This window comes from Dermacentor albipictus, chromosome 10 (assembly GCF_038994185.2).
Source record: "Dermacentor albipictus isolate Rhodes 1998 colony chromosome 10, USDA_Dalb.pri_finalv2, whole genome shotgun sequence".
NCBI lineage: Eukaryota > Metazoa > Arthropoda > Arachnida > Ixodida > Ixodidae > Dermacentor > Dermacentor albipictus.
Genome location: NC_091830.1, coordinates 7,362,501 through 7,378,923, shown reverse-complemented (window position 1 = coordinate 7,378,923; position 16,423 = coordinate 7,362,501). Strand labels below are relative to the sequence as shown.

Below are 16,423 nucleotides of genomic sequence, written 5' to 3'. Positions count from 1 at the left end.
TAATGAATATAATATATTTTATAAATGAATATAGTTACCAGATATTTTCCAACATGTGGAACGAAATACATGACCGTTCCCGTTACTTTTGTGCTTCAGTGCATAAAAGAAAGTTTTGTCAAAAAAAAAAAAGAACGTCGCAGTTTCGGCCGAAAGGAGAAGCATCGATTGCGATAGCAAATTAGTGGACAACTACAGAAAGTAAGGATAGTGGTTTTATCGTCCGTATAAACTTTCGGTATAAATATCGGCCGTATAGACATAGTAGCTAAATTAACAAGCATTGCGTCACGCGCGCACAAGCAAACACGAACACATCTCACTCGAAGACTGCGGTAACTCGCTGTCAAAGCACTGAAGTGAGGAAGTGCGGCAGCCGCAGCGAGCGAATTGACCTTGGTGCTGCGTCTCGAATCATTGCGAACTAAGCCACGAAAACAGCGCAGCGCGGACATTGATGGCTTTCAAGATGCAGTGGCCCGGGCTCTACATTACAAAATGCTTCCGGACGGCCAACTGTTGCATTGAGGCCTTCAATAACTCTATCAGCGTGTCTGGTCACTTAGAACACATACGCACTCATAGAACAAGCAATGGTTGTGCAAAATCACTTGCCGAGGAACCTTGGGGCGTTAAACACTGCGAGAGGCACCAACAGCGGTATAAGTATGCGCCATTGCTGGTGATGGCTGCCGCTTGGTCGCTTTTAGCGCGCGCGTGCGCGCTCCGAAGACCTTTGCAATCCTCCGCGCGTAGTTTCGGCTTTCGGCATCTTTTGCGGCGCCAAGGCGCGGCTACTCCGAACAGCAAATTTAAACAGCCCGGAAATACATTGCGCGGGATATTTCAAATCTGACTGTTGGAATAATGCTACCGATATTGTCGCTCAGGCTCAGACAGCCATGTTAGTCACGACCGAGTTATTTTTTTTACGCTGTTTGGCTCGTGTTAGATATGGGCGTATTTCAACACTCCCTATCTACCCTACGCCACAGTTATTATTTGAAAACCTCAATTTTACTACCGCAGTGCCCCTTAACATTCCGCTAAATGAGCTCGAGGGCACCATAATGGTTCTAACTTATTTTACTTCTTCTCGTGGGAGTACTTATATTGAGCTGAGGAGGGGGGGGGGAGCAAACGGCATGTCAGCTGTTAAGACGCCAATATGGGCAAATTAGTGTTTACTGTGCAGGCAGCACAGCGGGGCATGGCATTTCAGTAGTCACCCGACGTTTGTGCGCAGGCGCGAGTATGAACGAATGCGAGAGAAAATGTGTGACTTTGCCTATAGGTACTGCGGCAGAGAAGTTTCTTTGCTGCTGCTGTATGGGTTTGTCTCTGGGCAAGCCGGCATTGTATGAGTTTGTCCCTAGGCAAGCCAGCATCGTATGCGTTAATCCCTAGGCAAGCCAGCATCGTATGCGTTTGGCCCTAGGCTATAGCCGGCATTGCAGAGTGGGGTAGAGTTTGTTCACGCTGCGACGCTGGTGGCCGGTACGGTGAAGCAGGTGAAGCAGTGGGCACTGACGCCTTATCTAGTGATCGCTGTGTGTAAAGCTACGTCGTACGTACACGAACGCCAGAAGGTAAAGATATGTCGGACCGGCTTTTTCGCGCCCGAGGCTCTCATGCCGAGTTAGTCACGCCGGATTAGACATTTCGCGCGCCTTGCGGCGCTCTACCTTCAAAGAAACATCACTGACTTTCCCGGGGGAGCAGTAGGGGCCGTCCTAGAGGCTGGGCCTACTCTCGTGGAGCAGTGTGTTCGCTTCCCCTCCCTACCCTCATCCCGGAGCCTTGCGCGCGACGGAAGAGGGCGCGCTTCCTCCCCGCTTTCTTCCGTTGCGTGTGCGATATTATTGAGCCGCGATCGCCGGCTCACCCTTGCGCGCTTTCACTCGCACATACAGCATACGGCGCGCGGTGACGATTTTATCACCCTTGGTCTTATAGGGAGCCTCACGGCGACGGCAGAAACGCGCTTGGAGTGTGAATATAACAGCTATCGCAATAAAAGTAACAAGTGTGAATTTTTACAGCAAGTTTGATGGCGCGTATCTCCATACTGGCGCCATTCTGGAAATGATTTCCAAGTGGATACACCTTGTAAACTCACTGGATACAATTCGTAAACTGCAATATGCGCTGTAAGGTAATTAATTCAAAATATGATTAGTGGATTTCGCTTAATTAGTTGAATATGTGTCTTTATTTCTCGTGCAAGTAATGTTCGCCTATCTGAATAATCCAGCTCAAAGATTAGAGATATGCTATATGCATGATGCTAGTCTTTAATATCCCCCTAAACTTAAAAATGATCACCCTGTATATTAGAACCCTTGCCTTATGTGTTATTATATAAAGAAAGCTGTCGGGAGACCTGCTGCGTATCTCAAAAACAATAGACTGTGCAATTGCCTTTGCTAATTAGCACCGCTATGGGCACAATTTGTACCGAGTAGCTTAATTGTGCTACTGCCGTCGTTTATTGCAACGCATACGTCTAACCTAACGTGGGAATGCGGAAGCAGCGTGTTGCTGCCGCCGCTGTTGTCTTTCAGAAGAAACTAAAACCTACCGCGACGTGATCCCGTGTTGTGCCGGCCTTCTAGACTTATATTTTGTCTGGTAATGCTCTCTTGTTTTTTCGTCCCTTCATGCCCGCCGTAGAGCGGGAAACAAGGAGAAACCTTGTTGACGCTTAATAACATAGCGTAACCAAGGTTCTTCCGTATCCCTTCGCCATGACGCCTTTCAAAAAGAACAGTTGGACCCCGTCACGGTTTCCATAGGTGGTGGCTGTCAGTAATGCTTCTATTTTTGCTTTAATTTGTTTTAATTGAGGTGTGTTAGCATGAAAGGGTCAAATGCCGAGATGAAACACGTATAGTGCAGCTGCAGCTGCGCATTTTCAGTTAAAATTAGTACAAAAGAAGAAAAAAAAAAACAGGACATTAACGCAAACAACTCTTGAGGTATGGATTTCGTCTCCCTTCGTCTACTCGTCTCCACAATCCTTGTAGTCTTGAATGCTGCGATTCATGGCCACGGGTGCCGACTCCTGCATTCCCCCTTTATGCACGTCTGCGAAAGAAAGGGTACGCCTGTCTATAATGATTGTTTTTAATGCAGCGGAAAACAAAAGGAACTTTGTAAAGTCTTGCCTAACTTGTGGGTCGCCAAACAACATTATCCAAGTATTGTGCTTCTTATGAAATGTTTTCAAAATCACGTTGAGTAAAAGCGGCCTCACGCTGGGAATCTTGGCTCAGCGTGAGCAATATTTTACTTAGCCGTAATGATAGCGCTGGGGTATTTACTCAGCACTGTGCATCAGATTGATTTCCACTTGCACATTGGAACGGCGTTAAATCCCTTTTGGTTTTGAGAAGCCTCGGGACAGGTCTCTGACGTTCATACTGTCCGGCATCAGGCAAAATATGCGGAGTTGTACAGGCTGTTTCACTTAACCTGAGCCAAACTTTAAAAGTATGCAAATGCCACGTAGCTGAACAGAACCAAGGTGATGATGTTTGCCATCGCTTGCAGACACTCAGATTATATTTTTTTTTGCATTCCGCCTAATCACATAGTTAGTCTTACTTAATACTTGTCGATGGCAAACATGGCTTTTATATATTTAATGTTTGGCTCAATTTAAGTGAAACACCCTGTATTGACTCGCACGACGGACGAGCTTTAAGAAGCGTTCGCAGTCCACGTGGGAATCGTCAGTTATGCTGCCTAGCTGCAGCCATCCAGTTGCAGTTAGGCATGGCACAGGTAGAGGAAGTTCTCAATACTCGTTGCTGGGCTAGTCGGTTCATCTTATTCACCGAAGTTAACACGTCCCCAGTGGCGGAATAAAGCGTTAGGACAGGGAAGAGCGTCACTTGCAATTAGTTTATCGAAAGCCGACTGGATCATATAGGCAGAGGTGGCCATGCGCGCACTTACGCTTACGCACAATAGTAAAAAAAAAATTGCATCGTTATCCAATCACACTGTGCAGAAACTGTCGTTCAGTGCTACGTAAAGCCACAGATGTATCCCTGACACAGACGACACGTTTGATGTTGATGAAATAGTTCATTAGTTCCAATAATTCCTCCATTAGTTCCCGTGCCAGGGGATCTTTGCTGTTACCGAGAAGATCTGGCTCACACGTGCAGGAATCGCCGTGCAATGTGCGTTAATCTTATTCTTGAAACACAGTTCGTGTTCCCTTGCCCTACCGTTGATGCAACGGTATGCAATTCTGTTCATTCAGTTGATGCAATTCTTGACAATAAACGGGTCATCCACATCCAGTGCACTAAGATGCTCTAGCAAGTAACGGCTAACGTTTTGCTGCCAGCACTCGCGCTCACTAACGATGCACTTAAATATATGCGCGCACACAGTCACCTTCGCCTATAAATATGATCCCGCGTGCTTTCAATAAACTATTTGCAAGTGACGCTCTTTTCTGTCCTCAAATCTTTTCCTTCCTTGGTTGCTGCTTACGGCAATAAAGGAAGTTCCGTTTGTCGGAAATGTCACGACGAAGTGTTCAATAGAAGAGGTACGAATCGGTCTAGATTACATCAAGCGTTGCAAGGTCTGTAGGTGCCTGTGATCGCGCGCCGTGCGTGCAAACGTGCTCCCGCGCGTTGCGCGCACCGAGACCACTGCGTTCGCGTACGGCCAACACCACCTAAATTGCACAAGGCCTGTTCACTACGCTCCACACGTCATGCTACTTGGCCCGAAATTTCGATTGCCAAGGCTGGCGTGACGAAAGCGGCGACGTCAAAGTCATTGTTGCTTACTCGGGAGCATCCCCATTAGATTCTATGGCAGTCGGGCCAGGTAGCATGACGTCATGGATAGGAGTGCACAGGCCTTGTGCTATCTAGGAAGCGTTGGTACGGCTAACACGGCTGCCGCCGAGAGCTGCTGGAGTGGTCGTGACTTGCGTGCTCGCCGCGCGATGCACGCTTGCGCGCGACCGAGTGACTAGCTAGAGTTCATAAGAACTGAGCGAGCGCGCGCAAGGGGCGATGACTGGCCGGAGTGAGCGTGTCAGCGTTGGCGCCGTCGCGGGCATGTGCGGCTCTGCTCGCAGTTCTCCCTTCTCTCGGTGAACCTGGTGCCGATGTAGTACGCGTGCTACGTACGCATCGATAGACGTGTCCGCGAGAGCAATCTGAATCAGGCGTGGCAGGAAGATTCCCGCGGCGGCGCATCTCTGACGGTGTTCTCGGGCGGCAACTTTCGCGAGTATACTTCCACTTTCGCGAGATTTCGCGTGACAACGGCGTACGCGCCGACACGGACGGGCAACAGCGGGCTTGGCATAACGCCTGGAATGCTGGTACTCGTAGACGCCAATGGGCACAGCACTGGTTACGCTGAATGTCGCGAAAGGGAAGATGCTTTCGAAAGCAATTGTCCGAGAATACCACCCCTGGGCTGAACCACGCAGGTAAGATGATTTGTGAATAACAGGGGTCCCTAAATGTGGTGCGAACTAGTTTAGCTTGCCGCTAACCATGGAACCTGGTGTGAGCGCATTTTGTTGCGGACTACTGCTCTCTAAGCATGCATCTTTATCTTGAAATGTAAGTCATGGACTGCCGAGTAGCGAATGGCAGTTCTCCGCAAGCAATGTATGCTTGTCGTGTAACTGCTGCCCCTGTGTCGTGGATAACGTTTTCCCCTGCTGCTGTGACCGCGCACAGAGCCTTGGCGTTTAGTGAGGGTGGCAGCGCTCTCGAGCCCACAGTTTGAATCTTGCATTGTCGGGGATAGCCAGATTTTAGCGTGTTGTTACTCGTCGTGTTACTGATCAGGTAGATCTGGCCTCGCAACCCTCGAGTTACAGGCCTGGGCCCTTCAGCATCTGAATAAGATACAGCACTAGAACGACAGCCTCTATCAAACAACTATTTCAAGGTGATCTAGAATGCAAATTAAATGAATTATAACAGGAATAATGAGTTCGTTATTTTGCGCCACACTGTTTGAGAGCTGTGCACGTAAATTTAAGTCTGCCCATTCGGTTCGCCACCTGCAACCGCATTTTCAACGAAAACTTTTATTTTTCATTTATCTCGTCAGCGGCTCGCACGGCGCCGCGCCGTCATTATCGCCAATTGATCAGGCGCTTGGAGTTACGCACGATAAAGAAAATTGAACATAAAAGGGGACGTAAAAAACAGAGGTCCTTGTTCCGCTGAAAAGCTGACTGCAGTGTTTCCTGATGACCATCGATTCTATTTTAACGTCTTATAGTTCGAGAAAGGATTTTATCACCTGACGAAATATCAAGGTACTTACTCTTTCTCCACCGCATGGCATGCCGTCCAATATGTCGACTTCGTAGCACCATGTTAGACGACCTGTTACGTAGCAACATTGCATCTTGCATTTTCTGCTGTTCTCATGGGTCTGGATACGAGGAGAGAGTGCACATAACAAATGAAAGGACGAGTTTTTATCAGAAGGAAATACGGTGCAAACGAAAACATTCATTGCTCTCACTATGTCATAACATGATCAAGAAGGTCGATTGTTAAATTAAGAAAAAGAAAAACGAAGCGAATCAATAATTCTGGAGGAGGATAAAAGAAAGGTAACAGGCAGGGATGCTAACAAGAAACAATAATAAAGTAAAGCAGTAATGACGTCTATGTGGCACTCGAATACAGAGGGATGGCAACTACTGTACTCAAACGAAGCTTCAGGCGTTTCAAATGGCCCCACTTGATTGTATTACGGAGTCAATGTGACTTCAAGCAAGACATCGCAGAAGTAAGCACATTTTTCGAACCCATTACGTTTGGTACCGATACAAAAAATATTAGCTCCTACAAAGATTGCCACGCTTTCTTTCGGCCGCTATGTCTTAGCCTTCACTGCAAACTCCGCCCGCTCCTAGCGGTCCACACTCGCACAGGTGCTGATCGGTTGCTGTGGGAATTCGTGCCGAGACGATAGAGCCACCTCGTCGTTTTCAAACCACGTCCGCGCGCGGTGCTCAGGTGAAAAGTGGGGCGCTGCGCTGATTGCACTCCGGAGTGGAGCCATTGCAAGTCGTAGACATTCTCTTTGGATCGAAAAGAATTGGCAGATTGGGGGATATTTAGAGACAACCTTGGTCGGCGTGGTTCTGGAAGAAGGAGCTGACATGCTGATTCATGGGCGGACGGGACTCCGGGCGTGCGGAGAGTCCAACGCGGCTAGTCAGAAGACCCGTACTCAGGTGGGAGTCCTTCCATTCGTGGAGTGCCCATGCGTGAACAGGAGTCATTTCTACCGAACTTTGTGCTAGGTTTTAAGACGGAGTTCGGTCTGGGAACGGTAGTATGTACTTCAGCACATGCACCAGAAGATGTCACGTAGGTAGGAGGGGGAGGTTAGCAAACTAGATGTCTGCTATAAAGGCAGTGGATGATGCGTGTAGGACGGTGCTTGCAACACTTCTAAATTCTTTGTCTTGATTTGCGTTGCGTATTAAGTATATCTTGTAATTAAGTGTATTCAAGAGGGCAAGAGATGGGAGGTGCAGCAGGATGAATAGTTTTTCTCAAACACAAAGCTTTATGAACGACTTCAATGAGTTTCCTGTCTATAGCTCTGCGAAACGTTTTTGTAAATATGAAATTTTCCTTTCAGCTATTGTCCTGGAATTTCGGAGTAAGAAAAGAAAGAGATCAGAATAAGAAAGAAGTAGCAATTAGGAAGCGCAACTTGGTGTGGGAGACAAACAAGGAAACGATGACGCACGTCTAACAAGCTAAAGCAGTATGCTCTGGGCGAAATTCAGTGGTAGCCACAGCTATATCTGCGTGTTGGTTCTGGCTACGCGGTGGCGTTTCTTTTCTTTTTTTTTCGACATACAGTGCAGGTGGGCCCATAGAGTTTCTCACTATAACACCTAGAGGGTAATCTGGCGCCACCGTCTATGGGAGTTTCTTAAGGGGGCACTGTGCCGTCATGGGAATGACGGTATATGTGTCTGCGAGGCTCGTGTTGGCTGGTGTTGTAAGAGGCTTCGTCTAATACGTGGATATGGCTATGCAAATAACGCGTTCTCAAAGTAAAATCTTCATAAAATGTTACCATTCACGCATATTACATCTTTACTCACCCACGATGCATGAACAAGCGAAGAAAAGCAAGAACAGACGACCAACTGTTTCAAAGCGAGCGCGAACCTTGTCGTCTGTCCTCCAACTTTAGCGGCCCGCTGATGCTTTTTACGTAACATGTAGTCGTACACACAATAACAAGTTCTCATAGTTAAACAAAACATGTTTTCGCGTAATAATAAAGCTAAAACAGTTTTTTAAGTGCTGTTCTAGTAGAAAATGAATCATTGTGACAGACGGAACGGTACTTGCCAAGCGCGTCTTCAAGGTGTCCTGTCTCTACGAGAACGATGCCAATCCGAATCCACAATATACCGGAATTCCCATGAATACCACAGCGCAGCAGCGCCAGATTTCCCTCTAGGTAATGTAGTGAGAAACTCTATGGGTGGGCCTATACGGACATAGAGAACTTCGTTCATAAAGATAATGACGTGGTAATGGACTCTTGGACGTATAGCCCACCATTTTGGTGTACTGTTGTTGTGCGTCTGTTTTTCTCCTTAAGAACAGCTTGCAGAATGTATCCGCGTTTATCATATGGCCCGGTAAGGTGCCTGGGTGCCCCATCATGTTTCTTCTCGACGTTTCCATTATGCACCATGGTGGCAGTTTCCTGCAGGAAACAAAATGACACGCTAAGTCCCCACGGACAGGCAAGGTTGTTTCTTCCAGATATGCACTAGCATACACAGATAGCTCTTCTTTGTCTCGTGACGTACACACCTTGTCAAAAGTATACGAGTTGGGTTGCGTCCGACCGCCTTGCTAACTACAGGCTCGCTAAATGGATTGCTGTGACATGCGAGAGGCTCAAATGCCCTGGGCAATCAAAAGAATCACCCTACTCACCATACACAGGAGCGCCACGACAACCCCGGAACAGAGCCGAACGGCACTTGTGGCGAAGGCGCGATATAGTCCGTATAATTTTGACAAAGGCTGTACGCTGTACACGTATATGTATGGACTACGAAAACATAGTCACACCCAAGCGTGCCTTGATCGACAGGCCGAATCAGTAGAGCGTGAGCCTGGGGACATCGTTTGGACAGAGGCACTTGTTTTGCTCAGGGCAATGACCTGTACACTGACGAAGGCAAGCTCCCTTGTCCAAACATTGGTTTCAGGTTTACGCTTCTCTTGCTCTTGGGCGACTGTTTATCCCTTCGAGTCTGCATATTCCTGTGACAGCTTCGTCTCGAATAGTATTTTTCGGACTTTTTCGTTACGTCATCTTAGTGGCATCTTACTAGGCATGAATTCCTTGAAACCATTTATTTTTATGTGGTGATCTTGGAGTTAAGTCAACGTTGCGTAAGGTTTGTCTTATTGGTTTCGAATGGGGTGGGTGCCTCCTCTTTTACATACTGACCCGAATATTTTACTCTCGAACACAAGTTTCGAGCAAGCGCACTGGATTCGCGAGCTATCGGCGCAGCCCTCATTGGGTGGCCACTTGATGACGTGGCGACTGACGACAAAGCCACGCGGGCGAACACTGGCGGCCGGCATGCGTAAGAGCAGATGGAGCTATTTCGCGGCTGTCCTTTTCGCCAGTCACCGCAGTCCTCGGCAATAGGTTAATGTCCTTTAGAATCAATGGAAAGTATGGTTTGTCTATATGGTGGCTTGCCTTGAGCAACGCTTGCGAAATGACCATTAGCTGCCGCGGAACATTTCTCCTAGTTTATGGTTTTCATATGACTTCACTTTCAAGTTCAAAACTTCTCACTTGACAAAATCGAAGGCAGTGTAACTCACCGTGCTTCTCGTCGCTCTTAATTTTATCAATGACGAACCGATACACAAATGGTCAATTCTCTGGGACTCGAAGCCGGCATTGCGGTGTTTACTGTCAGCCTTGCAGCATGGTCCCCACGAAGAACTGGTGTTTTAATTCAAAGGGACCATATATCACTTGACTGAGAAAGGATACCGAGTCATTTTTTAGTTGCCACGAAGTCATTGTGGTGCCATCGGCAATCAACGTGCGGTTCGTTTGGCCCTTGCAGAGTGCCGCCACTTAACAATCTCGCTTTTTAGGACAGACTCTGCAAGGATGCTCTCCATGCTTGCGCTCCAGTGCACCACTTCCGAATAGAATGAACTAGAATTCATGCACGCTCGGTTATATTCCCTGGATCCTGCCTGAAACCCTACGACTCCTATCAACATTTCCCCGAAGAGATGAGCCCTTCTTGTGTCGGCTATGTTTGGGCGACGTGTTTACCAATGTCTACGCTTTCTGAATAGAAATGGCCGACATCGAAGCTCGTGGCCACTGCGGCAACGAGGAAACAATACGTCATGTTCCAGACCAGTGCCCGCAGTACAGTGTCCAATCCGTATTTCCCTCGCCCAAGCGCAGCGTAGCAAACCAGAAACTCGCATATGGTTAACTTCACTGCCTTCCCTCTTTCTCTTATCTTGGTGGTAAGAATCAGCTCAATGCAGTGCCTCATGCGCGGCGCGAGATGTATAGCCGTTGGGTCCTTCGCAATTAAACGAGCATATTTCTATGATTCGCGGCCTCGCAAAGCGCGTCAATTTATTTGCTTCTTCCACTGCTTTAGCGGAAGTTTCATGACCAGTGAAAGTATAGAAAAGCTCTGAATACAAACATAAACGGTGCTATGACGCATAGCTGAAAAAAGTGCCTAGTGAGCTTGTAGGCAAAAAGAAAAGAAAACATATATTTACATTTCGCTTCTTCTTTACCATTCGCCGAATTTAAGAGAAATTCGCGCAGCAAACATTTAAAAACTGCTACAGTAGGTATCATAGCCTAATCATCAACAGTACCTCGGAACAGTGCGTTCTAATCGCGCCGATTACGCCTGTGCCAAAGCTGTCGACAGCACTGCTGCGTGCTTGTGACGCCATGCCGTGCAGTTTTCTGCGATGATTGTGAAGGGTGCCATATAGGACGAGTTCTTATTTAATTATGTAACATAAATCTATAAAACGAAGCAGTAACAACAGGAAGATGTCATACGCGGACGAACATTTAAAAAGAAAGCACTCCTTCTCTGATGTCGTCTTGTTATTAGTATACTTACTGCTGTGCACTCTCGCAACATGATTGTATAGGTCGCATAAATTGATTTTTATTTGGTTTTTGAATCACCGGGACACAAGTGTCGATATTTGGAAAAGCTAACCGCATATCTGCAACGGAGCTACCAGCATCGACCACCAACAAAAAAAGTTGCACACTTGTGACTCCAAGTTTTCATTTCTTAAGCACGAGCAGCATTCGGTTTACTGCGCTGGCGTTTCACACATAAAACAAAGAAAATGACACGGATGAATACGTGTACAAGAGTTGAGCTTACCCGACCACATTTCGTATTTGTCTCTTGCTGCAGGGGGTGAGCCGGTACCTGTTCGTCCCGCCGTCCACGTAACTCATGAGGCTTCCGGCGGACCACGGACATTCTAGGTGCCCGACCTTGTCGTGTTGTGCGCCCAGCCTGTAATTGTGAGGAGCGGCGTTTTTCACTCACCGTGAGTTGCAGGAGACAAATGGCCGTCTACCCTGCCACGCATCAATGCGGGCGTAAGCATGCAATTTATGCAGATGCAATGAACATTTTAGAAAGCCACGTGGAGTGAAGCTATTGTGAAGTAGTTCGTTGAATACTATAGAAATTCGCGTCCTCTGCAGGGAGTTTTGCAGCATAGCAATTACATACCTGCCATGCAAATTATGGAGATTAAAAACTGACTTAGGATACTCGAAATTAAATTATAGCAAGAATCGGTTAACATGATTCGTGCCAACTACAATAGAGGTAGCAATCCTTAAGCTTCGCCTTCACGGCGTATTGCAAAGAAGGGTGATTGGACGAATGTCTTGCAACACTGGGTAAAGTGGTAAGCAAAAAAAAAAGATGTTTGTATAATACAGGTTGTAGACATTCATTTTTATTACCAACTGTTGAGAATTTTGTAGGCCACGACGCAGAAAGTAGAACTTCGTAGACCACCGACGTTGCCTTTTCTGTATGCACAATGTCATCCTCCTCAGCGCTCGCGGGTGCCCTGCTATCTTTTTTCACGAACTATCAAAGCTCAAACTCGAGCTCGCACTGAGTTTGTAGCTTTCTGCGTAGCCCTCCCGTATAAGGTTGTACATTTCGAAACAATGTGTAGCCAGAGGGAAGCTTATTAACCCAATACATGAAATAGCCGCAGGTACTCATGCTCTAAATGCCTCTAACTTGCTTCGGTATAGCTCAGACAGAAATACGCTGAACGCAATTCACCAATGCAAAACGCGAACTGGCAAAACGTGCTACACAATTGTGATACAAGCTGCATGCCTAGTTTCATATAACACACTGCATGCTTCAGCGATGCTTAAAGGAGTGCTGAAGGCAAATTCTCGGGTGATAATATTTTTCTCTTGGACATACATACATTTCCGTCATACAGTTCTAGATTTAAGTTTCACCCAGACATAGGCAGATAACTTTTGAATCACGTAAATCAGGAGTACCCGATGTCAAGGAATTCACTTGAACAATTAAAGCGCTGACGACAACGGACCCCTCCGCAGCCTGCTCGACTTCACCCGTGCGCCATCTTTAGTCAACGCCAGAGCTAGGTAGGAGACGCGCACTTGCACCTCCTGGCCGTGTTTGGGAAAACGCACGCGCAGCAGCTGTTAAATTTCTGTCGCCGTTAGCGTCTTTAACGTCACACTATACTCGTGGACAACTTTCTGTGGCAACGAAGAGAAAGCTACGGGCGCGGAGCTTCTTCCCATGTGTTACCGTGCCAAGGAAACCGCCAGTGTTTGACAGTGATTTTGACAGTGACAGTGATGACAGTGACAGCTTCCACGAGCGGCGGGGTCGCGTTTGCCCAGACGCGGAAGGAAAAAGCCGCAAAAAAAGTAAACTTTTACATTCAGTGGTGTGTTTCATCTTATTTAACTGTTGATCATAAGGCGTTTGTTTTCTCTTCCCCAGCTTAAACGGCCGTGAATTAAAACACGGGAATCTTTTCAGAAGCGCTCTAACTTGTGCGCGCTTTGCCTCCGTAGCTTTCTCTTCATTGCCACAGAAAGTTGTCCGCGAGTATAGTTTGTGTGTAAGAATGACATTTTCATGATAGCTATCACGATTAGTCAGGAGAAGGGAGCCACGTGGAATGCAGCTGAAGATTGAGGAGGAGGAAAAACATTTCACTCCTCCGCCCCGGACCTATACTCCATCTCACAAGCTGGTTGCAGCACTGCCGAATGTACGAGGCGTGCAAAGGCAATATCCTCGCTCAGCGGTGTATAGTTCATGGCGTAACTGGCTGATTATTGGCTACGCTAGAGAGTTTTATTTTCGCTCACTACGTGATGCGGTACAGCGATACGTGAAATGTTAGGACCTTTGCGCATGCACGTAGTATACCGAGAGTTACTGTGACAGTTACCGCCGGTCACCGAATAGCCACCTCAACCGGGGCAACATGGCAGCGCCCATACAGCGCCGACCACCCACTTCGATCTGAAGTAGCGCTTGTTACTGGTTCTCAGCTCTGTCGGCAAGAAACAAGCGGCAAAATCCGTCATCACTAAGTTGAATCCCAAGCTCAGGTCGGATCATTAGGCATGTTTTGTCGTAATTATCGAGATCCGCGGTTTGTTTTCATGCTGCTATAAGACTACAGACACAGCACCGAGTCATAAAGCTGGTTTGATTTCTAATTAGCAGATGGCGCCAAATCATTAGCATTGGCGATGCATTGACTGTGCGGGACGGTATGGAAGCCAGCATCATTAATTTGCTACCCCACTCTAGCATGGTACGGGATGACAGTAGCGAGCAAACACCAAGAAGACGCTGTGACGCAAGTGAACACAACGGCATTCGCCAGTATTACTTGCTAAGGAGCCTGCGGGTTTCTGCAGGGAAACCATGCACGTAAAGCGAAGCCCTACTGTCGCATGCATGTAGACGTAGCTTGTGGTTACGGTTTCAAAACAGTTTTTTTTTTCGTCAATCCACCAATTCACTGTGGGGCATGTAATAGGACGACAAGCAGACGCTGAGCAGATGACGCGGCGTGGATGAGCACATCTCGAGGGGCATTCGACCGTCCTATTGACTAATAATTCGTGTAGCTTACACAGTGCTGCAACCGGCTTTTGAAATGGAGCGTCGCATCTGATGGAGTATAGTCGTCGTCCAGTAGCTCTTGGGCCCTGGCGGCAACTGCAGAGATCTAGGCGACCCGGTGTTGTTGTTCAGAGTTCGAACTGAGCTGAACGGTCTTCCACTGCTCAGCGCTGGTCATGTTACCTAGCTTTTTCTTGGGGCATGCAGCCCAAATCATATGACCTAAATTAACTTTTGTTGCAAAATTTACAAAATTCTGAATATTGGCACTGCCAGCAATAACTGTATATGCCACCGGGTTCGGGTAGGTATTTGTTTGTAGGAGCTAGCTACGTGATGAGCAGCCTCGTTTCCGGGAAGAACTGCTCTAGTGCCCATATAATTTGTATTCATCGATAATTGGAGTTGGTCGTTAGGATTATTAGTGTTTGCGGTGATATTCTTACTCTGGCAAATTTTCGTACGGTGCTCTTAGAGTTGCTAATGCTGAACACTTAGGAATAGATTAATAATGAAATAAATTATCATTTAACCGTCTGCTGTCGGTCATACTACGTAATTGCGTTCTTCACAAGCATCCGAAGCGTATGCTATAGTCACTTTAGCCTCAAAAATTTATGTCTATACTCCTATAAATATATATTGTCGCAGCACTGCGCGGCTGAGGCAGAGAAAGAAATAGAGTGTGCGCGGGTGATCTCGGGGTACTCCGCGCCGGCTGGGCCTGGCCTGTAGCTTCCCTCTAGGACCTCGTTTCACCCTGTAAATAAACATAATTCGTAGCAATATGCTTCTGTGAGATATTTCAACATTGCACTGCCGCAAACTCGAGCTTTGCAGTATGCGTTACGATATAACGTGTGTGCCAGCACTTCAAAAAAAAGGCATCGACACCGTTGCCTTTCAGTTCGTCAACCAAGCGGGCGACGTGAACGAGCAGAAAACAGCACTACACGACAGCACGAAGAGAAGGACAACCAAGTGTCTTTATTCTTTCAGTGAGCATATATATACTCTACCACTATCGAGAAGCATGAGAAGCGATGAGAATTTGGAAAATGCTGAGAGAAACTGAGAACGCCGTGCGCTATGGATGTCGATATGCTTCAGCCAGGCGGCGGGAGGTATATGGTCACAATGAATTATTACGTGATATAGCCGATAAACCAAGTATGTAAGGGCTTTGTTAACATACCCGATCGTGAAAAGTATGCGTGCTTGCTGTGGTTTGTCTGCAAATTTCACGTGCGGATTTAATTAACTTTAAATTCAGTGCCAACACACATGTCTAATGACATAAGTCTTTAATCGTCCTTCATGCCCTTTAATGTAGCGCTTCCAAATGCAAAGGAAACGCGTCTAAATATGGGCTGTTTAAATGTTTGCTACAAATGAATACCGAGATTAGGGCGGTGAAACATTAAATTTGGCGCTCGATATTTTTTTTTTCTAGAAGAAGAGGTAGAAAGCATTGACTAAGATCGTTAATGTAAGAGAATAAGCGAGAATTTGAACTCGCGGAAGGAAACCGTGAGTAGTACTTTCGCCTTGCGCTCCAACGCGATTGGGTGTTCGGTTCTTTGTGATCAACCCTGCGCAATAAGCAAATATTCTGCATATCGAGCATGTTGAATTTCGGAGGTGTATAGCATAAAAAAGAGCTACCAGGTGCATCAAGCGCACCTTCAGTTTTAATATTTCACAAAGATATTAAGTATCTCGACAACTAGTGTTTTTCTTTTTCGCGCATCTTGTGACCCTCCCTTTCTTGGTTACCACGGCCCTCTTTACTTTTGTTGCTGTTTTTTTTCTGGTTGATTGTCATTTACGATTGATGCGTGTTATCTTTGTTACTTTTCTTCGTATTTTGTTTTCCAATAGGGTCGAATTCGTGAGCCTGGTGGGTGTTTCGCTTCACCACTGTTGTCGGCTGACCCTTCTTTCGTTCTTTGGGTTCTTTGTAGACACGCAGATTCTAAAGTGATATTTTAATATCGTTCCGCCGAGTATGTATCTAAATCCTCCCAATGAATAACCAAGCAGTTGAGAGTCAGCGCCAGTTTTGTTTTTCTTAGGTCCTGTCGCTGCGTTGTTCTTCTCGCAATGATGCTCGACCAACTAGCCCAACTTCGTACTCTTGTAAGTAACACCCTGTGGCAGAAG

At 46.8% G+C, this 16,423-nt stretch overlaps 2 protein-coding genes across 2 annotated transcripts in view; one reads left to right on the top strand and one right to left on the bottom strand.

Annotated features, from left to right (window-relative positions):
- Positions 1–1,762: 1,762 nt before the first annotated feature.
- The window catches only part of LOC139050659 (venom metalloproteinase antarease-like TtrivMP_A), a 38,906-nt gene continuing 24,245 nt past the window's right edge, over positions 1,763–16,423 (bottom strand). Inside the window, exons 11-14 of the mRNA XM_070527251.1 lie at positions 11,477–11,614; positions 8,604–8,754; positions 6,325–6,435; positions 1,763–3,087 (exon numbers count right to left, since the gene is read on the bottom strand). Coding sequence (XP_070383352.1) covers positions 3,043–3,087; positions 6,325–6,435; positions 8,604–8,754; positions 11,477–11,614 — 445 coding nt within the window. The 3' untranslated portion in view covers positions 1,763–3,042. The remainder of the gene's footprint in view (positions 3,088–6,324; positions 6,436–8,603; positions 8,755–11,476; positions 11,615–16,423) is intronic.
- LOC139050657 (venom metalloproteinase antarease TserMP_A-like) overlaps positions 11,678–16,423 on the top strand; it is a 265,847-nt gene continuing 261,101 nt past the window's right edge. Inside the window, exons 1-2 of the mRNA XM_070527247.1 lie at positions 11,678–11,700; positions 16,336–16,399. Of these exons, the coding sequence (XP_070383348.1) occupies positions 11,693–11,700; positions 16,336–16,399 (72 nt within the window). The 5' untranslated portion in view covers positions 11,678–11,692. The remainder of the gene's footprint in view (positions 11,701–16,335; positions 16,400–16,423) is intronic.